At 39.7% G+C, this 26,071-nt stretch overlaps 1 protein-coding gene across 1 annotated transcript; it reads right to left on the bottom strand.

Annotated features, from left to right (window-relative positions):
* Window positions 1-387: 387 nt before the first annotated feature.
* On the bottom strand, window positions 388-25,977 carry LOC105283302. The gene is made up of 6 exons (XM_026974814.1): window positions 25,944-25,977; window positions 25,675-25,793; window positions 23,264-23,467; window positions 22,622-22,824; window positions 5,068-5,336; window positions 388-3,641 (listed from the first exon to the last, which is right to left on the bottom strand). Exons 1-6 carry the CDS (start codon window positions 25,975-25,977, stop codon window positions 949-951), a joined length of 3,522 nt encoding a protein of 1,173 aa, XP_026830615.1. The 3' UTR covers window positions 388-948.
* Window positions 25,978-26,071: the final 94 nt, after the last annotated feature.

Below are 26,071 nucleotides of genomic sequence, written 5' to 3'. Positions count from 1 at the left end.
AGAAAGCAAATCCGATAAATCGTAATCATAATTTTATAAAATTATCAATATAAACCAGTATAAAATTACTAATAATTTTATCCGATCAGAAATTATTTCACACACAAAAGCGACGTTTAAGTTTGAAATATCTCTTGATATAATAATAATGATTATTATTATTATATTATATAATAATAAAAAAATGATTTTATGGAATCACTATGTATTATAATATTAGATTTATCGGAAAGGCCACATCAAACTGCAGAATATACGTTTATTCATTTATTGCATTTGTAAATTTTTATGCTATTAATTTGATTTTATTATATTTTTTTCAATATTTTTACGCTAAATAAATAAAACGCTTGTTTTTATTTATTTAGATCATTAATTGTCAGATATTTTTTATCGGCTTGCCGAATTTTTTATCGTAGTTCACATAATAATAATGTATTCATGTACACCATGATAAAATGGATTTGCATTTATGAAATTGTATCATTAAATTACAGCTAGATGTTTAGAGACATGTCGTCTTAATGATCGAATTTCGTATGCAGAGTCTATATTTGTTTACAGAGTCACATGATCGTCATTAAAATTGATTTTGATTGACTGTAAACCTTTGAAGACTGTTAAAAATATTTTTCAGATCGATATCTTGATTCTAATGAAATTGATAATAATATAAATTAAGTTTTTTAATTAAAACTTTTTTAATTTTATAGTTGAATATCAACAGTCAAGCATCAACTGAACATCATACCTCAATATTATTTTAAATACTCGACTTAATCACTTGGCCATCACACCGTCACGCCATATTCCATTGTAGGTACACAGCGTAATCTAGAATATGTCCATACTTATTTTTTTATTATTTACTTCTACCTTACGTATTTTATTATTCTATTGTTATCCTATCTCATTAAATAGGTTCACTCGAATAAGAACAGAGATCATTCAATCCCTGCCAATCCTTTTGTGAATTTGTTGATGCTTAATGAGATGCGCTTTCTGCCTAAACGACTTGCCGCACACTTCGCACCTAAACGGCTTTTCACCTGTATGCGTTCGCAGATGTACCTTGATGTTGCTCTTGTTGAGGAAACCCCGATTACAGATCTGACATCTGTGTACGGGTTTCTCTTTGCCGATTAAACTGGACTCCGTCCCATACGATAACGTCGCGGCACCAGCGGCTGGATTCTTTTTGGACGAGTTCTGTCCGGAACCTGGCGAAGACCGCGACCGCTTTCTGATGTGTGAAGGCGCCGCTAAGGACGAGTGCACTTGTCGTTGCTGTTCAGGGCTGCAGGACGTGGACACTTGATTTGACGGACTGATCGGGTAAGGACTCGTCGACGATGGGGTTTCGCCGCAGGATGCATTCTGAAGACTGGCGGCATTTCCGGCCTGCAGTCTTGCCTGCAACAAGGGTGCGTAATTATGGGAGAGCAGATTCTGCAGCGTTGAGCCGTGCTGCTGAGCCTGCGTGGACGGCGTCGTGGTCACGTAAATTTGGGAAAATGTGCTAGGTGCTGTCGTCTCTTGCGTCCTAGGCGAGACAATACTGATCCATTCATCAAAGTCACTCCAAGCTCTAGAGGCCTCCGGATCTTGTTCCGAACTGGGCCCGTTTCCGCTGCCAGGCACTGTTGTGTCCGCGATTGCAGACCCGATGATCTCCGCTATGTCCTCAATATCATAATCCACCTGCTGCGTTGACTGCGGCAACTGCTGTTGTTGTTGTTGCTGTTGTTGTTGCTGCTGCTGCTGCTGCTGCTGCTGATGGTGATGATGATGCTGTTGTTGATGATTCTGTTGTTGCTGCTGCTGTTGCTGCTGTTGTTTCTGGCTTCCTTGGGGACACGGTGTGCTTGACGACACTACGGATGACTCGTAATATTCCTGATTGGAGGACGGTGTGGGTGATGCAGATGGTATCGATGACCTCTGGCCAGACGAGGCTATCGTATGATAATGATGGCCCGGTATGCCATTGATACTGAGATGTCCCGTGTAACCGGTAAAAGGTGGTAGCGGCTTCAATTCGGCCAACGATTGGGCGGACGCGACACCCACTGTCGGCTCCAGGAGGATGTCCCACTCGTGTAATCCAGTCGTTTGTTTCACATCCGACGGTTCGAGGAAGTCCTGGCCGGTAGCGCCCCAGGGTGACAGCAATAAGCTATCGACGACCTCGGCCGGTGAGCCACCGACTACAATTCCAGTGCCCTGACTACTGTGCGGCGGTTCGACGCCAGAAGAGGTCAGATGCGACGGTGTCGTAGGAGGGCCCGTCTGTGTTTCGTACTTCATGTCCGTCACAATGTTCGAAGTCGGTGAAATCGCGTCCGAGGAATGTGACGCGAAAAATCCGCTGGAGCTGCTCCCTGCGCAAATGCTCGACTGTTTGGTATAGTTCCTGTAGGAATTACTGGCGCCGATGATGGTACCAACTCCCTCGTCGTGTCCTCCCGTATTCCTCGCGCCGATATTGTGTAGCTCCTTCGCTACTGGGTCCGTATCTAATGCGAGACCGGTATTCTCGAACTTGATACCTCGTATCACAGATGATTCCTGCTGCTTGAATTGCTCGAGTTGTTCCCGTTGTATCCGTTGTATCACCGGCGTTGTATCCGGGGAATAGTTCTCGATCTTGATATTCTTCGTGAGAAGTTTACCGTCGTCTTCCTCGTTGCCTCTCTCGTTATTATTGCCGTCGTCTCTGTCTTCGTCGTTGTCGCTGGTATTGCGGCCCGCGCGAGCGTTTCCGCAAATATCGCTAATGTGTGATGTAGTTAATAGCGAGCTCAACAAGGAAGTGTTTAAATTGGATGTCGCAAATGGCAGTCGAGACGACGGGAGCGATTCGCCGACCGATGGCTGTCGCTCTACCGCGCGCACACCGTGGAACTCCGTCTCCGTCTTGTTCCGGATGTTCAGGGATGACAGCACGCCGCCGTTCAGCGCATCAGCGGCGGCCGACGTCGTGGTGCTAGCAGCGATGCTGCGCGCGTTCGTCGACGTGGGTGACGTTGTGAATGACGTGGTGGACAACAGGGGAGAAAGAATAGCAGTGTTCTGTCCTGAACACGTGGTGTACGGTTGCACGTTGTTCTCCGTGATCGACGGGCGATTTAATTCGTTGCCTGACAAGTTTTCTGAGATGAAGCCGTTGTACGTATGGTTGGCGGTCGGACCTACCCTATTGGCACCACGCTCGTCCGCATCAGCGATATATGATGACGCGCACGCGGTGGTCGTGGACGCCGAAATATCGTAGCGATAGTTGCAGTTGACATGAGATTGCCTCGACTGAAGTTGAAAATAGTGATTGCGAGCAACTGTTTGGCAATGGTTTAAATATTGGTGGAATTTTTGTGGTTGCGATCGTGCAAATGTACAGTTTGTGTCTTGATAGAGACGTCCACGAAAATCGTAGCCACCACTGACACTATTTAGCGACGTCTTGTCATACCTAGGTGGCTGCGCAGTTGACGGTGCTGACCCAGAGCTAGAATTCCACCACGAATCCACACTACTGCCGCGAGTGCTGGTGCTGCTGCAACCGGCAGCGGGGTCGCGGGTACCTGGAACACATGAAGGATCCAATTCGCAGTGACTGTGAAGACAATGCACAAACGTGAAAAAATCGCATTAGGTACTGGAAAATTTATGCATAATTTATGGAAACTAATAACAACGCTATCTTCTCCAATCATATAAAACGTACTATCACGACGCGATCACAATCCATGCTGACAAGAATTCATGCTAATAACAATTAAATCCATGTCCACCCAGAATGATGATAAATACAAGGTTTTCAGGAAAGAATCCATCATCTACTCTCTCAAGACGTGTCCATTTTCGCGAAAAGAAAAAAATGGAAGAACAAAGTTGTAAAATCCGTGAAACAAGCGAGGCATGTCGTACGACTCGGTGGCATGCTCGTGATCGACGTTCGTACGGTAGATAGATAGGTAGGTTGTCCGGTTAGTACGATCCGACGATCGCACATGCGTTTGCTATGCACGCGCACATTAGCAAAGTTTTGTGTGCGCGCGCGAGCGCCAGTGTGTGTGGAATATTTTATATGTATTTATGTATGTACGTATACACGTGCGCGCACACACACACACACACACACACATAATCTGCACACATGTACAACGTGTACATATACATGTATTCGACGTGTAGGTAGGCACAAATCCCACTCTTCTTTCTCTCTTTCTCTCCTCCCTCTCCTTGTTTCTCTCTCTTCCTTTCTCTCTCTCACTCCCTCTCTCTGTTTTTTTTCTGTCTTTGTCGAGAAGAAAGACTTGCTCCGACTAACTGGGTTAGTGGCACGTTAGCCAGCTATGGCCGAGTACACTCAGCCGACCAAATTACCGCGTTTAAAAATATATTTTTGTAGCGCGAACGCGCGCGAAGGAACCGCAGTCGGCGGAGCAAAGAAGAAATGAGGAGGCACAAAATACGAGTGGAACTGTGCAGGAGAGGGAAACTTCAATTCAACGAGTATCGAGATTAATTTCTGCCGATTATTACAAATAAATCATGCCCGCGATATTTTCCGCGGCCTTTATCTTCAGTAACTTCGTGGCATAATGATAGTAATTCTGATGCGCATGCTTATTTCATTATAATCTGTAAGACTACTATTAATATTATTACTGTAAATAGATTATATTAGTACTACACTGAATTATAAAATATATATAATCATTATAAATAATTATTATAACCAAATAAGCTTGAATGCCAGAACTGTACTTATTTTACACATCACACACACGCACGCGCGCGCGCACGCACGCACACGATACTATACTATATCACCATAAAAATGAGATTACCCAAAATGAAATAAAATATAAAGAGATTACTCGAAATGTTTATATGATCACATTGTAGACACATGCAAGACAAGATAATTTATACTTCTTTCTTCACAATTTCAAATCTATATCTTTTTACTTAAAAGAATGCCTGGAAATGTCCACAATTTGTAGATCATACAACATATCAAAATTTATTAAAATTACATGCACTGTATTTTCAATAACGTACTGTTCACAGCTTGATTATTTATGTTGCAGTAATATGCAGCTTTCCTATCAATCTGTGTTACTATATTCGAGGTTGGGACTGCGGGTATTTTTAAACTGTCGATTCTACCTGCAGCCATCTTGTATATCATTTGGTTGATGTTATTTGAATTCCAGTTTATCCTATGTTGTTCCATAAAATTTGTATTACGTTGCTTGTGCTCCTCAGGGTCAGGGATTACTTGAGGGAAAGGATGCCGTGCATCCTGGCGGTTTGGCAGAACTCCCATTCTATAACAAATAATATTATTAATAAATGTAATTGCTCTCGTATATGATATAATAATAAATATATTGATACAGTTGGAACAGGAGTAAACTTATGATATATAGTATATGTAATATTATTAATATTGCAGTAGAGTATAAAATAGCAATAAGAATTAATTAGATAATAGAAGTGCATTTAGTGATAATAAAGCAATTCACTTTTATGTTATTTATGTGCTAGCACAAGCCGTGCAAAAATTGTATATGCATTAAACATCTTCGTACTATATGAATAGCTCAGTAAACTGCATACATCTATTAGTTGGATTATTAATATAATTAAACTGTTGTTTATTAAGTTTATACGATATATAATAGATTTTGCAATAAATGCAAAAAGCTGGAAGGAATATATATAGTATATGTAATTTTCAAATAACAATAATTTATAAAGCTGTAGTTCAAGATTATTTTGAATTGTTGGTCCGTTTTATCTATTTATGTTACATTTACAAGGGACAGATAGGGTAGGCGTGTGTAGTCATTGATGTGCTTGGTGAACATGGAAGAGATTTATTCAACCTCTTATTAAATCTCGATCGTTACAAAACAATGTTACTAATTTGGTAAATTCGAGAGAACCAATAATGACACCTTTCAGATTATTGAAGCAATCCGTGAATGGATATGTTATGACATAAAATTTTGTGTTCACGTTTCTAACAGTTATTATAATTCTATAGCGCATAAAAGTATAGACATATGGAGGTTAACATATTTTATTTACTATAATAGTGTATTAATAGTGTATTAGTCTATTAGTATAACAATAATATGTATATTTACATTAATTAATCAGAATTAATAAGTATATTTACATTAATTAAGTAATATGTACATTTACATTAATTAATAACAATTGAGAACAGGTACTTACGTGTATCATATATAAAATTATTTATGATACGTCACATACTTAATTTTCACTTGTGTAATGCACATACACAGTAAAATGTATGATCTTATTTTTGCACTACATTTGCACATTTTATATGTATTTAACTGTTATATTAATATTAAAAATAAAACTTTATTATATTAATATAGCACATAAAACAAGAATATTATTTTATCTTCATGTAGAAAAACCTGCACTCCACAATCGGCTTACGTCGTACTACGCACGACTGATCAATTCTCCTATTCGTATCATAATGCATCTCACATAATCTATCGTTTTAAAGGCAATGCACAAACAAACGGAGACTTTTTCTTAAATTATAAAAATTATACAATCAATTATTTCTGATTCATCTAAAATAAATTTTTTTCGAGAAAGAATACTGTAAGTAAGAAAATCTTTAACCATCCAATCTGCTCATATTAATACACTAAAGTAATATTAAAGCAATCAAATTTCTAACAACACAGAGCAAGCGAAAAGACGAGCACTTTTGTCAGATGAAAATCCCAGGTGGAAGAAGGATACAAAACGAGGATACGAGGATGAAAGCCTCAATTCGGGGGCAAAAAATATGGAGAACAAGTAACGCATAAATTTGGTTCTTCCGGATTCTCTCAATGTAACTGCCATCGAACGACAATTACGCACTTCCGAATCGATGAACCTCCTACCAACTTCCAACAGGGAACCTCTACTTATGCAGTGTAAGCGCTCTTCTTGCACATCCTGCCGCGAAAAGCTCGAATTGAACATCCTTTCTTCTCTCCGTTCCGATTGACGTATCCGCGTGGCCTCGGTAGCACGTTATGAGAAACATGCAAATTGGTCCGCCGTCTTGGCAGTACCAGTTGTTTCCGCGAGCACTTGCCGTCATCATCATCATCATCATCATCATCATCATCATCCCCCTTCGTGAAGTCCCAGCTCTTCGTGCCCTACCAGACGAACTTCAGCAGGCCGAGTCCGTCCTTGTCGTCGGTTAGAGTCCGTCCTTGTCGAGTGGCGGCCGATGGCAAACGCTCCGGAGAGTCACTCTCTCCCACCACCGGTGGCAACTCTTGGGGGATCCCGGAATTCACGGGAGGCGGAAGAATGGGGGGCCCTCTCGCCGTGACGTGTTCGCCGAGTACCGTTACCCAATGGCGCCGATGCACACGACGCAGTCGCGCGGGGGAGCCGATAATGATCGATCACGCCAATTTTTTTCGGGCCTACGACAATGTCCCGATGAGCCACTTATCAATGGGATCAACAGGTATCCGTGCGGAGCGACGAATTCGGTCGCACCGATTTGTATGGGGCCTTTCAGTGTTTACTACGTGCCCGTGCACGATGACTAAGGTTCCCCCTCCCCCCTGCAGCTTAAAGTCATTAAGCAGCTATGCTTTCATGGTTGTTTCCCGAAATTCTATTGTCTCGACTAATCTCTTAAATCAAAATTTTGATTGCTTAGAATTGTTAAATGTAATTGTAATAAGTAGTGTAACAAAGCTGACATTATAAACGACTTTTAATGGAACGTACAATAATTACGAAGAATTTTAATATTTATAATAATATAAATTATTGCCATATAATAATAATCAATACCTTAATACTTTCCATGCTTTAGCTTTTTTTTAATAATAAATCTCTAAAAATAAATTAATAATAAATTACTTTTTTAGTTGTTACTAAAATTTATTAATAAAAAGAGCGAACAAAAGACAAAGAAATAAAAAGATCTGTATCTTGTCCTACCGACTAAGTGGTAGGTATTTTTGAAAATCTACGTTCTTGGAACAATGTAAGTTTTCTCAAACAGTTTTCAGCTTCTCAATGGCAGTCGTGTGCACTGCGTGTGCACTGTCATGTGATATATGCGTGTCCACGGGGGATACCTATACATCTCTCTTATCCCTCTGTTCCGTTCATTTGTCAGCGGAGGATCAAGAAACCCGGCGGACCGCCATGCTACTCGCAAATATCCGTGTCGTGACTGCAAGCCGAAACCATACCGCCTCGTGCCACGCGGTGGGGTGTCCGAAGTAGGACGAAGCACCGTTACAGCCGGCTGCACGGCCGAAGCCTACGCAAATCGACTAGATTTTGCCCGAATGGCTTTCCTTTTCGTTGTGAAAAATGGCGCGTGCGAGCCGTGGTTTCCGCAACGACCCACTTCTAGGCGGGCGTGCGATTTTTCTCGCGATTGCCGCGCGCGCACGCCCGCACGTGCCGCCCGCGCGTGAGTACTTCTACGCACCGTCCTTCCCTCCGTCCCCTCTTGGTGCTTATAGCCGTACTTTCGGCACTATTTATTTCCAATTTACAAAAAGCAAGACGTTAAAGTCAAGCTCTCAACGTTTCCACGTTGTATCTCATTTTGAGTCCGCAGTACAAGTTGAAATCTTATCCATCATGGTCTCTCCATCTCGCACGGAGAAGCCCGAGTCTCGCAAATCCGCGTCATCTCGCCGTCAGGTAGCCGGAAGAAACGCGGCGCGCATCGCGCGGCACACTTGCCCGCGCGATGACTATGCCCGGCTAAACTATATCGGCGCGTATACTGGAGAACGGAAGTAGGCCGAGGCACCGTTACCGGGTAGCCGAGAAGCTCGGGAGGCCTACGCAAGACCAGTCAGATTTTGCTAGCGCTCGCCAGTCAGCCGGCCGGCCGACCACGGCTTTCCTTTTCGTTACGAAAAATGGCGCGTGCGAAACGCGGTTCCCCGTGAATGACCCACATCGGCGAAACGAGTCACGCTTGACGCGCGAGAGCCTCTTCTTCGCGTCCTCGCTCGCTCGGTGGGCGACCGGTTGGGAACCGCGCGATACCCGTGACCCACACCGTAGCACGCAGAACCAGACGCGACCAAACGTGAAATTCATTTCCATACTTCCGTGTCCGGCTGTACGCAGAATGGATCTTTTCGCCTCGTTACGCAGCCGCGACGGACAACAACGTTCATTCGTTCCCGATCGAGAACTTGACTTTCCGATTTCCGATTGACTTCAATGTCTTCCTTTTTTCAGTAATAAGCAAGAATGCAGACGTTTCTTTGACTGTTCAATCTGCACGATCATAACTCCGGAGGCGTTATTTTTTCTTACTAATGTGGTTATTTATTTCACTTTAATTATCAATAAAGAGATATCGATTTTAGGTATCGTAGATCCAAGATATGATATATTTGTGAAGCAGTAATTATGTATACTTTAGACACACGTGATCGCATAAACTGTCCATTATGAGCTTCGAGGAATGTTTAATTACTTTCTAATGACCAAAAAGATTAGGATCGTTCTGATGCCTCTGGATAGAAATATGGAATGTTATCGGTAAATACCGATATGGGTACCTAGGGTTCGTGCTCTATTCTAATGACTCCTACATTAATACCTTCCAAAGGATAGGCCAAATGAGGGTACTATCTCTTATCTATCGTAGCGGTATATTCGAGCACGGTTATTTAGCGGTTTCATTAGTAACCTGGTGAAATGCTAATCGTCGTTATGTGGGCACGTGGAAAATATCACGTGAGTATTGCTACATTTCTTTGATTATCGCCGATAGCTTTCCAAATGCATTTCTTGCTCAAGGTGATAAAATTGAGGTTTTTAAACGTTAGGACACCATAATTTGAGTTAGATGCTTCATGATACATGATTGGTTTTATATTTGTGTTATGTTTGCTATAAAGTAAACAACAAAGATTTGGTTACAATTATTAATTAATAATTGTAATATCAATTTTTTAAATACCAATATTTATAATATATGAAAATCCAATTAAAACTTTTAATTCTAGGAGGCTCAGCATGTTCAACATTTCCACTGCCTGTTCCTTATAGTTTGTTGTTTTCGTCAAAATTTCGAGCGCTGAAATTTACACTAAAACTCTGATGCGAATTAGAACTTATTGACCAAACTTGAGAAAAAACAACCCTGTTTGTGTCTACAACTGAACCTGAAGAAGCAGACCCAACTTCGAATACTCTGATATTTACAAAGCCTCGAATCGTCATCAAGACTCTTGAGGGAATCCTTCCTGGAGAAAATGATCGCATTCTCTCTCCGTCATTGAAACGATATATGTTGTCTGAGCATTAGCATCAAAATGCGCCGCAACTCGCGGCTAGATACATAGATGCGTGCGTGAGCGGCAACCTGGCACCGCTCCGCCGTCGGAGAAAGTGCGACGACCCTTAAGGTAAAGGTTAAAGACAACGAGGACGAGACGGCGGCGCCGTCGAGGAAGTGCGCGCGGATTGGAGGACATTCGCATACCGTGCTCGAGTCCGAAACAACACCGGTCTATCGGCATTTCATGGTACTTTCGCTGCGGGAAGTCGCGCGCACGTACGAAGCGAATGCCCCCGAGCGAATGCAATCTCGGAAGAGTTTCTTCAATTGCGCTCTGGTACGAATCCGAATAAAATCCGAAAAGATATCGCGTTTCATCCACATCGAAACTACATCCGAATAATCTATAAAAGCTTTCGAGTGCCCCGTGGGCGTCTTTCTCGCGTTATCCGCGTCGGCCGCCCCTAAGCAATGGTTTGCGCTTCTCAAAATGTGATGGCGCCCTCGAGGCGGTCGAGGATTTTCGGCAGAGATTATTTAGCGGGCCGCTCAGCTAATGCATTTTACATTATGCAGATTTCCGCGTGTTACGTGGGTGCACGTGGGCAACTTCGCGGACTTCCGTGAGCGACCGCGGGCGGCCGCGCAGTCTGGCATCCATAGAACCGTCCATATTCATGGACGGCCATGAGCGACCGTGGAGGCGAGACTCGTATCTATAGGTTCTACGGAACCTGACGAGTCGGAAGACCCCTCTACCTTCATCGAAGTACCGGTTAATGTGGTACACTGACCTACTCTCTAGCCACTGCGCGGCACCAGCGAGGAGCAGAGAGAGAGAGGGAGAATACCCCACTACACTGTTGTTCCGTCATCCTTCTCTCGCTGCCGGCTGCTCTTTCTCCCTCTTCCTATCTCTCGTGATCTTTCCTCTCTTTTTCCTCGTCTCTCTTGCATTCCCTTTCTGCTTGTATTTTTCATTTCTCTCACTCTTTCGCTTTGGGTTCTCAATGCACACAATGAGCGTTGTATTCATTTATTTAATGTTTTCGTACGTGACACAAGTTTTTATGTATCTGTAGTAATTTAATCTTGCAACGCTGTTTTGCAATGTGCATCGGTCTCCCATAAATTCCAAGATAAAATTGACCTGCTTGATTTTAATCTGTTTATTCTTTCTTATCGTACCCATTTTTTGTCTTTGTACAATTCTTTGTCGAAATACACTTTTTTATATTTGCATAAATATTATATTAGCATAAAAAGAACGATACGATAAATGAACGAGTAATTATTTGTATTAATATATAGTATTCAACATCTAATGCAAAAAATGAAAGATTGTAAATTACTTGTATCGAAACTTTTTCAATCATTTAAGTAATACATTTGTTTTAATGATATTAATCATTATTTAACAATTATTTAACAATTATTGACTAATCAGATTAACTAATAACGTTGTATAAGAATTATGTTGATGACTTATTTATTATAGTTTTATAATATTAAATGAATAGAAGCTAATATAAAGATAATTTAAATTGAATCAAATCAAGTGATATGATTCGTTCGCGACCGATATAAATAAATCCTTCCAAACGCTACCAAATTCTTTATTATCAATTAATTAACTATTAATTGAGCTATTTTCATCACATGCAGAGACAACAAATTTCGATCAAAATTGAGCTGCACGGAGAAGAATTGCATTAAAAGCACGCGCTGCTAGAAATCGACGACCTGACACTGAGACTGTCCCGAACCAATCGCGGATTGGCGTTGCTCGAAGAGCAACGAACCGCCTTGCGAGATGTCTACAACCTCGAGCAACAAGTTGGGGCCCCCACTAACGAATCTAGCAGCCTAGGAAGTCGTTCCGGAGAAATTTCACCGCAAACTAAGCAATCTCTATCTTTGTCGCTGCCATAATTTACGTAGTTTATGTCGCCGTCATTAGCGTCCGAATATTTAATGGCCAACCTAATTTTTATGAAACATGCCCAAGGGCTACTGCAGGAATGAACAATTATGCCACAAATTTAGAAATTTAGAACCCTTCAGTTTTAGCGGAAATTTATCTAATCAAGCACGTCGCGTGCATGCGTGCCTACCTGTGTGCTCACGGACACGTGCGAGCGTGTGCACGCACGGGCACGCGTGTATGTGTAATATTAATAACGGTAAATTTCTTTTATGTTATGATACAACTTTACGTTACATTTATAAACTGAGTAAACTATGCAATAAGCAAAACATTTGTTTTATTCTCAATATACGTTTCAAAATCTTCTAAATTCAGAAATAACGTTCTCTCTACAACTTTCTGAAATTTTATTTCAGCTCAATATTTTCTTTGAAACATTTGAATTAACATTTTTTAATGGCTTTATGGCAGGCGTACTTCTATAGTCGAGTTTGATTTATTGTCAAATCAGACTGGAGAAGAAATGGTTTTTTTAAAATCTTTTCCTCAAGAGTCTCGAATTTTTGTCTTTTTCTAAAATCTTTTCATGTCTTTCACTACTTACTAGATTTACGGCAGAGCGGCATTTTCTGAATCGAAAGCAATTACTTTGCCGCTCTGCCCGGATGTTCAAAAGTTTGCGAAAATATAGAATTTGCGAGCTCAGAAAGCTCAAGAATCCTGATGCTGCCGCGAAATTGACTCATGTGCACAAATGGATGGCTATTTATCCTGAGTGGCGAACGAAGTTCTGTCGTTAGAAAGCGTGGTAATCCGAGTGACGTATGTAGCACAAGAACTGCCAGACGACAATCGATTTATAAAATTATGGAATCCACTGTCATCGGAATTTATTGATAATTCGAACTTGTATCCTTTACCCAATTTTCACGTTGAGCGCAATGTATGAATAATACGTGAATGTATCACAAGGTACATTATTCGCATACTTTGTGTAATGCTAATTGCGGTAAACAGTAATAAACTTAATAATAATAATATATTATAATCATAATAATATATACTTACATATAAGCAACGTGGTATCCAGAATGATACCGTTGGTGGCCTCAGGATCTTCTCTCGCAAATCTATCCAAAAAGCAATGCACTGTGTTATCATTGATGGTTCAGTTAGCTTGAGCGACGGATTTTTAACACTTGTACAGACTTGCGCGATTCACCTTTTATTCGGCGGAATGCCGAAGAAACTGGCGCGGAGCACTTACAACTGAAACCGAACGATAGGATTCCTTAAGATGATCGTCGCGGGAGCGGAACAAACGGGGCCGACCGCAGCTGCAGAGAGTTTGCAAAATCTACTGCGGTTGTCGAAATGATAGCACTGATAGCAGAGGGACGAAAAGGTGAATTTTGTCCCGTCGCTTTTCCTCGTCGGCTCGTTTTGCTTCCGTAAAGGACGATGACTCAAGCGAAGGCGGTCATAAATCAAAAAAAGAAATTTCACCGTAACATATTATCGTTCTTGATCCGGGCTGACTTTTCTTTGATCTCAAATGTCCTTGAGCTTCATAGATCAGTGCGCTTTCATGGGCCAGAGTAGAGTGTAATAGCTATTTAGGACTTCTTTGCACGATCCCTCTCGTAAATTCCATTCCTTTTTAAATTGCTCAATGTTGCTGGACGAAAACTTATTTCGTCCTTCTTGTCGCTGGTTTTACACTTTTCTTTCACTTTCTGTGGGAATTCTAGAAAATGCTTCCTTCTCGATAACAAACATGTAAGCCTCAGAAATTCCTACTCTAACATAGCTTGCTCCCGCCGGAGTATTGTTCTTCTGCCGACGCCTCTTTCCTTCTATTTCAATTTTCACAGAAGCTTGCGAAACATTGTAACTATCCCACGTGATTTTTCACATTGCCAGGTCGAAATAATCGGTAAGAATAATTGACCACTCGGGGAAATATTGATTCTGCCAGATTCTCAGCGCGCACATTGGTCCACCCATGTCGCCCTTCGGGATCGATCGATGGATCGCACGACTCACGCGGCGGATAGCACATCCACTATCACAGGGGAATTCCGAAGAAGGTCGCGCAAAAGTGTTCCTCACTCCGGACTTGGTCACGATACGGTAATCGCAGTGTTCGGGATCGGTCGAGCGCGTGTACCACTTCCAGCGTCCTGTCACGAATGAAGACGGTATCCCGCACTCTCACCGGAGAAGTGAAAAAAGAGTTGGGATCGCCCCAAATTCCGAAACTAGTGTAAGCCGAAGCAGAAATGAACTGTCTGGCTTGTGAGCCCTTACTGTGAGGGGTCTTGCTCGAAGTCAGCCGGCAGGGTCCGTTGCCATGAGGCCTCGTTGCTGCGCACGATCTAGTGGACCCCCTACTCCTCCGTGTAGTACTCCCACTCCGGTCAATGGGCCCACCATCAACGTTCATTCGCTGCTGCTCTTCTTCCGCTATCTTCCAATATGCTTTCCACCACCGAGTAGATACCACATACTACCCCCGTCATTCCATTTCTTTGGCATCAGCAGTGTCGTCATCGAAAACCAATAGATACTGAAATGAACATGATTCGCCTCCGTTATAAATTAATCAATAGACGGAAGATTTCTGCATGTGCATTCAAAATGTTCTCCATAATCGTGGAAGATTAATATAAATATTAATATTAATATTAATATATTCTTATATATAATGTTAAAAAATTTTCCGATTTCTCAAGGATAAGATCGGAAAAGGTTCCACATATACGCTGGCGAGAACGCCTATGTAGGATTGTGCGATATGATACTTCCGTGCTCTTTTAATTGGTTTTCATGATAAATCGATATACGATGATAATTCCCTGATATACCCACATGAAAAGAAAAAAAGTAGTTAGTAGTTAATTAAAATCCTGTATAATTGGATATTAGTCAAATTCTTTCTTAATGTAGATATACACGCCGATTGCTATGCGATAAGCTGCTTATCAATACCTCTTTTTTTTCTACACCGAAAACAATTTCGATTCAGTTTATGACCATGTTAATAGATTTTTAGAAAAAAATTCTTCTATTTTTATCATTACTATTATATGAGTATTTATTGTATTAGAAACAATCTCTAATGAATATTATTAGTTTTTAATAAGGCAGTAAAATTAAAAATAACTGATGACATGTTTAAATTTGACCTATATGTTAATAAGAGTCTTAAATCTAACATTTCATGCATTATTTTGGTCACTCAATTACTGACTGGCGGAACTTTGTACAGGAGCAGAATTATTGGGTCGAAAAAATAAGGACAGCTCGCGATGACGATTCGAGCGAATCGATTCGCTTTCGACGGAAGTTTCCACGTCGCTTTAAGTACATAACTCTGTGATGATATTAGCGATAGTAGACGATAATATCATTAAGGTACAAACGGAATATTTAAAAAATCAAGAAAACTGACAAATGCAATTCGCGCATTTTTCAAGTAGCACGTAACAACACCGTACATATGTAGTGCCGTAAATTCATGTTGACCAACGAAGAATTCATTCTTCTTGCGGCGCGTTCGCGTTTTGAGTTTAATTGGCAGAAACGAGATTTCGAAATGTTACACAGTTACCTTCACTAATAACGCGCACTACGAGAGAGAGAGGACTGTTAACGAAGAAAGAGAATGTGAAGAAGCGAGTACAAAAGCGAACAGAATTTATAAAATTGAATAAATAAAAAAAAGTTCTTTATGCGCATAGATAATGTACTAATTTTGTCTATCTTAACAATTCTTTGTTTCTTTAGGTTTATAAAAAAATGACGAGAAAATATATGCCTAATATACATATATGAATTCTCTTTTCGAGTATTCCCAATACAGAAGCTTGCTTACAACATTGCTGCAAGCTTCTATGCCATATCCCCTACAGCACAGAAGCTTGCAGTAATATTGAAGTAATCTTGTAAAATTCTTGCAACATTGCTGCAATAATTAATATTGTACTAATTACCATCTATCATTATTATATTAATTAATATCGTATAATAAGCCATGTAAGTGAATTACTCAGCGCTTTGATATTCTGTTAGAATATTTGATAGAATTGATAGAATTTGATGGAAGGTGCTCCGCACTTTTGGTCACGGAATTGCACGCAACGCGCATATACGCCATTGAGGCCGCCATTGTAGATTGTGGAGCGGGCCGTACATTTTCCTGGGACTTAAGAGGCTCCCGAGTAAAGGGATGTTCATACGCTTTCAGCACATACCTCGTCATGGTCTCTTATCGCAGCCATTGAATGCGCGCGAGCGCGGATCACTCGCACTGAGGCGCGCACATACACACATAGAGACACACATACACTCGTTGCGTATGATGCATACAGTTAATTATATTCTTTTCGCCGCTCGCTCGCTCATCAGACACTTTACGGGTGGAACGGTTTTGCTAGCAATGCATCGTATTAGGCGTGCAAATTAATTCGGTGCTTTTTTTTGAAGAAATTGAACCTTTATTTACTTTCTTTTTTCGAGAGGGACTCAGCTGCCCGATAGATGGATAAAAGTATTAGAAAATGATATCAAATATTTCGAGGATTGGCATATTCATTGTTGTTTTGTAATAAAGGCTCAATTTCTTTTAAAAAAGAATGATTAATTATATTATTAATATTATTAATATTAAAATTATTATTTAATTATTAATTAATCTTATTAATATTAAAATAAATGAGTTATTTTGCGCACATAATAAAATAACGTGCACACGTGTACATACACACATACAAAGGAATATGTATATATTGGAGTCAACCGATGTCTTTTTCTGTTCACAAAAACATATATTTTTTGTCAAAAGGATGCAAGACGACAGCATCTTTTTTTCTTCTGATGGCCCATAAATGCAAGAAGAAAACCCGTATCTTTCTGAAAGAAAAATTCTTTTACTCAATACAGTTATTCTCTCTAATTCGTGTCAGTCGATCGTACCTTGACCTGAAGTTTTTGAACGGGACTTTTAGGAAGAACAAAAAAGGGTTCTCGCTAATACTTTGCAAAATACAGTTAAACCGAAAAGATTTTTCCACCATCGAGGCAAGTTTTTCTACAAAGTTAATCCTCGAAAAAGCTGAACCGTACTTAATGTTGATATGTTTTATTATATTTCAACACAATTCCACAACATATAGTTTTTCTTTCTTTGAAATAGAAGACGTCAGATTTCCGACGCAGACGAAAAGGCAGGAAAGGTTTATTGCGACACAATAGAGGAGTCGAAATAAATCTTTTAATAATAGTAATACTTGTAGAAAACGGAAATTAACAAAGAAACTTAATTAACAAAGAATCTTAAATTATTATAAAGATGTATGAAGCGAGGAAGATTTCAAAACTTTTTGTAGAATTTTAATTTTTTTCAAAAATAATATCTAATTATCTAATAAAGTAGAATGCGTGACCAAACATTGCTCACCGAGGAGAAAACCATTTCTTCAAAGAACGCGGCTGTTTCTTTTCCTTAAAGACTGAGCATGAAAAATTTGAGAAAAATATCCGTACGTGCGTGAAGAAAATTCTCGCTTGGAATTCGCAAGAGGAGCAAATTGAAAAGGAACACATCAACGAATTCATTAAGCCGTTGCAATAACGTAACGTGGGTGAGCACTGGAATAACGGGCGCGCTCGCCGCGTATTGCAATCATTTGCGTCACACTAATTGTTGTATAACTTTCGATTTAGGCGTCGATGCTTATGCCCTCCGAACGCGGCGGAAGTGTTGAGGTAGGTTGCTTTTTTTTCTTGGTGCGATATAAAATGATGAGTTATATACGTACAGAACGCGGCGGTCGCATCGCGAAAAGAGGAGGCAGGAGGGAGCTCCTCTTCCCGACAATTGGACGGAACGAAGCCCCACTTCTGGCGAAACACTCGGTTACACTTTCGTTGCTGCGACTAGTAGTACCACTTGGCCACCTTCTTTCTACGTGAGAATCAGCGCATACAGACAGGAGGCCATCGCGCCACATGTTATTATATCCGAATTCTCCTGAGAATCGATTCTTTCACCTTGACACGTATGCCATTATTGTAAGATATATAACTGTTAATACATTACTCGCTTTAATTCTAAACTTTAGAAACCAATCCATAAAAAAAAGAATGTCCTCGTCTCTTAAGATAAAACAGAGAGTAACTCATATCTGCTTTTATACGTTGGATGACCTATTGTATGTGTTACAATAGTCTGGGGTCCAACAATACACAAAGGTAAAAATTCTTAGCCCAAATTCCTGGTAACTTTTGACAGTAATAAATTATAAGTTTTGGTGCATCAAAATTTAAAACAATGTTAAAATAATTCTATGTTGTCAAAAAATCGTAATAGCTAACCGTTAAACAAAAGATTCTGTCTGCATCTTAGGAGAGCAGTTAGGAGACTTGATGAAACACATTGATGAGTGACACATGGGTGTGTACAATGGTTTGACACATTACGCGTGTCGGAAAACATGAGCGAACATGTGGATTACAGATGTCATGAAATGCACATGTTAAAAAGTCAATGGTCACGTGCCAAGCATGCAACGTGCTTTAATTGCTTTTTTCTAAACATCTAAGGTTTATTGTGATGTTATATGATGGTCTATGCAATGTTGCACAGCACGACATGGTAGGGACTATTTTTCACAGGACAGCTAGCACAGTTCCTTCTTTATAAACCGTATTATGAGTTACATGTGAGTTTTATTCGAAAATACTAAGGTACAATTGCACCTCATGTTGTGAGAACGAAACGAGAAAAACGCTGATCACCCTTTTCATACATTTTCAAAAAATCTTTACTAGATTCTACTTTACTCGATTTTCTATTAACATGAAAATAATTATTTTAATATTATCGAGTTTATATCGAAGCCAATGTGAATGAGAATAATTTAGTCACTTATGTATTTGGTCCAGATTATTTATGGTAATTCATAGCGCTTGTTGGTTATTGATGAATATTAAATGGAGTACAACCTTCAGCGATGAAACGGTAGTTAATAATCTTCAAGGTACAGGCAATAAAAGTGGAGGCCAAACAAATCATAACTTGTCCATTGACAATACGTTTCTTCCATTATAATTATTTGATTTAAACTGACCTTTGTTTGTGCATTAATTTTTCATACCATGTTCTTTATTAAGTTTTAAAGTGCTGTATTCCGTGCGGCAAAACGGAAAATGGAAACGTAGAAAAATAAGCGTCGCTTTTCTTTACTTTGGCAACAATTATATATCAATTATATTAAGAAAATATAAAATGATATTATAACATTAATTGTATAACATAAGAAAATTATACTTTTCTTGTTATCAAAAACAATTATAATTATTTTAATTGTTTGTTAAAAAATAAATTTAAGAAATATAATTGTGTATGTAACACACACATACACATACACATACACAGGAACGTTATATTTGTGTTTAAGCTTTTTTCGTGTAAAAGAAGTCCGAAAAGTTTCCTTTCACTTTAAAGCCATAAAAAGTAAGGTCCGTAAATAATGGGATTCCATCTGTATTGCGCGTTAAGTAGTACAAGTTTAAATATTGCGAGGCGTTTCTTATAGACGTGTTCCTCGGTGAACATACAGACCCAACTGTGAAACACGGAAATATTTGTCCCCATAAAATTTGGCACGGCTTTAGAATTTCCCTTTTGTCGGCGGCAATTTGATATTTGAGCCCTCGTGGACAACATGTGACAGCATGGCGTCTTCGTTTTTCCACTTCAAAAAAGCCGTGAGATGGTTTATTTTTTTTTATTTTTAAAGTGAATAGTTTTTCGCATTAATTATACTTGCAACAAGGAATCTTTTAACAAAGTTCTACAAATGTTGAATAATCAAAGGCTACAATACGACTCCGTTAATTTCTGGTTACGATTATTTTAGGCGATATTTTCTAATAAATAAAACATCAAATATAAATAATCTAATAAATAAAGCATCCGTTACTACAATACCGCTACTACATAGCTGTCGCTATGGGATACCGCTACTGGATAGTACTAAACAGTCGTAAATAAATAGAAAAAGCCCTTTTCTGTTTTTTTTTCTGTGTAAATCTAAATAGCTCCGAAATGCGACTCAGGAGGGTTTACGAAGAGGTGAAAAGTTTACGGCGATTTTTCAACACAACAGTTTGCGGCTCCCGATGTGGTCGCCAAACACCTTTTGCTTTCACCTTTACGAGCTTGACGAGTGGAATCCGTTGACTTTGATTGATGTATTAATTGATAGCCCCAACGGGGAGAAAAGGAAACAAGGGGACCCAGGATATATCTTTTCAGAATGATACAAAGACAGAAATTCCGTGAAGACGTAAATATTTAAGACCTTACATCAAATTAGATTCGATTACAATGGGTTATGCAGGAATTATACGTTTGTGTGTATTACCGAAAGTACCACCTGGTGTTCTTTTATTTGGCACTCGATCATACACAGCTTTTAGTTTTCGATATTGTCAGCCTCGTGCCAAAATGACAAGTATAAGTTTCAAATCCATCGCAATAAAAATTTCCTGGAGAACATTTGGAAACGAAATTGCTATATGAGACGATTATCGAAAGGATGCTAATTGGAAAAAAGTAGCTGGATGATGCGTCGTTCGGCCTTGCCAAGGACTTGTCTGGCCGTTCTCCAGTGAAAAAGCCTGCGTGCACGAATACACTTACTTACGCGGTGTACATGCAGGCAGTAGCATCTGCACGTGATCACGTACCAAGTCGTCCAGTGGAACAACGAGTGAAACTTCTGTGAAGTGTCGGAGCTCGATCTTACACCACACACAAAGTGCACTACAGATAGGAAGAATCAATCTCCAGTTTCCCGATTTCTAAGATTCCCATCCTAGAATCGTATAGCAAACAGAAATTTTAATAGAAGCATTATATTCTTGTATTTCCTTTATTATAGGGGTTTTTGTCATTTATTATTTAAATAATGTTTCTTTTTATCTCGCTTCCTTGTACTTACGATTTCTATGTTCGATTTATTTTTACAGAACTCTTGCGGATGTAACCATTTTTTAGATAGATGAAGAGAAAGAGAGAACAGGGTGGGGGGAGGGAAAGATCGATCAGCATGCACTACACACATACAGTACACGAAACTAACAAGGAAACTTATTTCAGTTGCCGTTACACGCTCGTAGCCACACCTGAGCAGCGCTAACTCGCCAGTCGTTACATAAATATGCGCAGGTTGCTGCCGTTTTTAACAATCCGTTTCGTAATTGTTTATCACCCCGAGACGGCCGGTGAACGGTCTGCCGCATAATGAGTCGCATGAGAGTAATTTAAGAAGCGTGCATAGTCGAAAGCAACCATGTTACGTATCCTTCCAGTACTTAAATGATAATTATCGTTATTAATCAGTTTTACAATTAAGTTAAATTGACTCTTGATTGTTACAGTTTCTCGAAAATAGCCATGTATTCTCGAGAATTCTAGATTTCTAATAATTTTATTAAATTTTTTCACTTCGCATCTTATTAAATTAAATTAAATTATCGTTAGTTAAAAAAAGTTCGGTTTGATTTTTGTGTCAAATTTTACTTTACTCAATTTCATAGAAACAAATTAATATTCATTAACCAAGTAATTACCACGTTATCTATGATCAAACATTATTGTCTACGACATTGAAAATCGAACTAAAACTTTTGACTGACTGAATATTTTATTAAATGCGGAGAAGAGAAAGTACGAATTTCATTAACATATCAAACATTTTCGATTTAAACTGAACTTTTTCTGTAGTCAGTATTTGAAAAATTATCGGTATTATAATTTTCCTTTTGGGACAACCATCACAGAGACGCGACGAAAAGCCGTGTGTACGTGCATGTCGAAAAGGGGCAAGTAAGTCGTGCCGCGGTACTACACGAGCAGGACGGGCATCTGGTTGCGTTACATTGAGGAAGTCACGCGGTCCTCGAGACCCCGAAAAAATGAGGACATTCCGAGGAGCGTGGGGTCCCACTCGCGTGTGCCCGAACGAGGTTCCGGATTCGGGTGTAACGAGAGGGGCACCACATCGCGCCGCAACCGATGAGGTATGAGCTTCGATGACGATGAGCGCGCGGGCCCAAAGCCCTATTTTCGAAAGCGTAACTAGGTAAACGTTCCTTGTCAATATCGCTCGATGAAAAAGATGTGACCTAGTTCCGAAGCCCGCGGATGACGGCCGCGGCCAAAGAAGCGGACGACTGGCTTGATTCTGTTATGCGTGGCTACCATCCAAGATACCGACGCGCGGATCTCGTAGTAGTGGACCAAAGTGACGCTCGTTGCTTTACTCATAAAATTGTTTTACCGAGAACCACGCTGGACGGGAAAAACCATGCCCCAGTTACGTTGCTGGAAAGAAACGATGATTCGCCATCTAATTATCCTGACGCTACTGGTCTTGCGACCTTTTAAGCCGGCTCGCTTTTGTTCCTTTTTCATAAATTTTCCTGCTACTGGCTTGCGACCTTTTAAGTTTGTCTTTTTTCGTAAATTTACGGATTTCCTTACCTGTTCAGGTTTCAGCAAAAATGCCTCTTTGAAGAGAACTATATCTTTTTGTGTTCAGCAAAAATATCTTTTTGCATTCAGCAAAGAGATATAGTTCTCTTTAAAATTTCTTCAAAAAAGAATAGCACCGAGTTAATTTATGTACAAAGCCATCGTAAGTGGGAAAATACAATCTGCCATCTCTCATTAACGTAATTTCTCGTCGTTCAAATTAAATAATAATATAACAGTAGTTTTCATCAGCTATTGACTCAGGTCGATGCGATGGAAGGAAAGCAAAGGACTGTATCGAGGCGTACACCAATTCTAGCGTGATGATACCGTGACGTTGGATGTGTACCGTTATCACACGACGCTGCAGGAACGCCGTAGTAAACAGCAGAGCGCGATAGATGAAAAGTGAAAAGTAACACGGTCTTCCCCACGTCCTAATTCGTACTAAGCAACCGTCGCTTTTATCCCAGCAGCGACTAAATACCGCTAAGTCCGCGCAAGAGTCGTGACCAATCGCTGGCGCTTCTTCCCGGTTGCGGCCACGTGCCAATTGGAGCAAAGAGATGCCGAGCAGTCCGGCGGCGTCGGTGCGGAAATGCGGGAATAGAACACGAATGAGCAGACTGTTTCCACAGTTTGCTGGTTCCATCTGAAACCAAGAGTGGGTCGCGTTCGCTTTGTGCCAATCAAAAACGGTAGCCGCGTTTCGCGACTGTCCGTGCTTCTTCTTACGACTGTTTTCTTTTTCGCAGTCTTCCGCTCGTTTCCTTTTCTTGCTTTGAATTTTATTTTATCATCGTGTCTTCCTTACTGTTAAAGGTGTTTTTTTAAACTATCGCACTAATTGGGAAATTGTTGGAAAATATACTGTTCGCTCATTTCGACTTTTTATTATTATTATATTATTTTTATTATTATTTATTAGCAGTTTCTGTATTCCTGGCGATACCGACGTTTCTTCTTCGCTGAAAGTAAATAATTGACGAAATAACTGATTTTCTAAGACTTTTGAGGGGCTGCTACGTTATGTGCTCTGCCATCCTCTCAGTATCCCGTAAGCATTATGCGGGTTCGAGGGAATCAGTTTTCCGCTCGTCTCTTCGCTTCCTCTGCCGCTGCCATTCCACGATTTAGTCGCGCGATCCTTCTCTCTCGCGGCCTCGCAGCTCTAATAAAAAAGTCGAGTGAATTCTCTCCTCCGCGCCTCCCTTCTAGTCACGGCGCAGGGCCGCCGTCGCTCTTCCGGTTTTGTCCTGTTTAGCAAGTGGGCCAATCGAGATGGAGAGTAAATTGCGAGACGAGCTAACTCGTGCGTGCTCGCGCCGAAGGAGGTGCCGCGCGTGTTACGTGCGCGCGCGAGCACGACCGCCTAGCGCGCGTTTATATTTTTCTATATTATTAGTAGCTAGAGATATACGAAATGATCCTTCTATCGCGATAAATCCAGGCTTCTTGCTGGTTGTTTTCCTGCTTTAACATTAATTATAACAGCGTTCCTGATATACTACACTAATGGAAATTAAATTGTGATGATAATAACGGGAATATTAATTTAAGACTATATAATATAATCTAATATATTAATATATTATCATATTATATTAATTAAATATATTAATATATTTTAATCTAATATTAATATAAACTTATTACAATTTTGACATGTTATGCAATAAACATGATATCTTTTCATTTTGTTTTTCAATACAAATGGTATTTAAATTATTACGAAAGCCTTTTTATTGAAAAGTAAGTAATGTTTATTATGTAGGTAAGCGTGTGTTGGTATTTTCAAATTCCAGCATTCTACTAATTATTCAGATCGTGTCCCATTTAAAACATCATTAAATTCACAGCGCCGTTGATATGTTTATAGTTCTAAATAGAAAACGCCACGTATGGGAACTTGTCGTAACTTTCACTACGATGATAGAGTAGCTGCCCATTCGCATTCATGACGATAACTATATGCCTGATAATAAAAACGATCCCAGAATGCCAAAACCATCAATCGGAGTACATGTATATACAAGGTGTTCGCATATCAAACGTTTGTTACCGATTTCTTGTGCCTGTTCTAAATGATAGATTAGTCACAAGAAAAATCATAAACGTTGTTTCTATTGTTTTTTAACAATGAGCATGTAGTGATCATAAAAACATGGGATACAGTAGATACAAATAAAATTATGTGTGCGTGTGGGAGATTGAGTCTCTATAATCACGGAGATGAGGACGTCAAGTTAGAAACTTCAATGCCTGTGCGACGAAGATTTCAACGCTCGCACAAGAAATATACTCTATAATCATCATTAGTATCTTTGGCATCCTAAGTATCCTTTAACAACAAATAAATAGACAGAAGTCTTCTTTTCTTATAGAAATAAGAAGAAATAAATATTTCATAAGCGTCTTAAATTATCTACTAGAATACTGAGAATCGTGATAAAAAATAAACATAATGTATTATGAGTTAAAAATGTTTTCAACAAATAATAATTATGGAATTATTTTTTAGTATGTCTAAAAAATATTTCTGTAATTATTATTTATAAAATACACTAAATACACTAAAATACACGGTCTCTCCAGTCTCTACGATGATTGCTACTGAAAAAAATACAAGACGAATGAAGCAGACCACCTGTGTTTCGTTTTCATTCTTTTTTTATTCAAAATAGATTTCTTCTGTATCAATACAACGTCGGAAGCGATTCGAAAAAATTTTTCAAAGCAGTCCGTTTTCGGAATCGCAGTCAAAGTCCTTTGAATAACGTTTTCTTTTTCTTGTCAACTTGAGTTTTGAGGATAGCCATACAAAATCACACTAGGTCAAGAGCTGAATCAGGTAAATACAGGTATTCGAGCATTGGCTTTTCTGGCCAATAAATCATGTAAGTTTTGTGCGCCACTGCAGATCGTGCAGAAGCGATGAAGACCTTTGTTCTCAATATTCAGGCCGAACCTGAAGAATCCTGTTCCACAAACGATTCAGAACGCCCAAATAATAATCAGCGTTCACCGTTTAACCGGCTTAATACTGCGTAGAAGTTCTTTGTGAACGATTCCTTTTGAATAGAAGAAAACAGTGAGCAATATATTGATTGGCTCTTCTGCCTACATACTTTCCTCGGTTTTGGCTCTTCTCGGCTCCGCCATCATTCTGCTTTGCGAATGATGAAATGGAATAATATATTTTTCCTAAATTTATGTAAACGGATAATTAAATAATAATAAAATACCGTTCACGTTT

This window comes from Ooceraea biroi, chromosome 14, assembly GCF_003672135.1.
Source record: "Ooceraea biroi isolate clonal line C1 chromosome 14, Obir_v5.4, whole genome shotgun sequence".
Classification (NCBI taxonomy): Eukaryota; Metazoa; Arthropoda; class Insecta; order Hymenoptera; family Formicidae; genus Ooceraea; species Ooceraea biroi.
The sequence above is the reverse complement of the archived record's forward strand: the minus strand, read 5'-3'. Positions and strand labels throughout refer to the sequence as shown.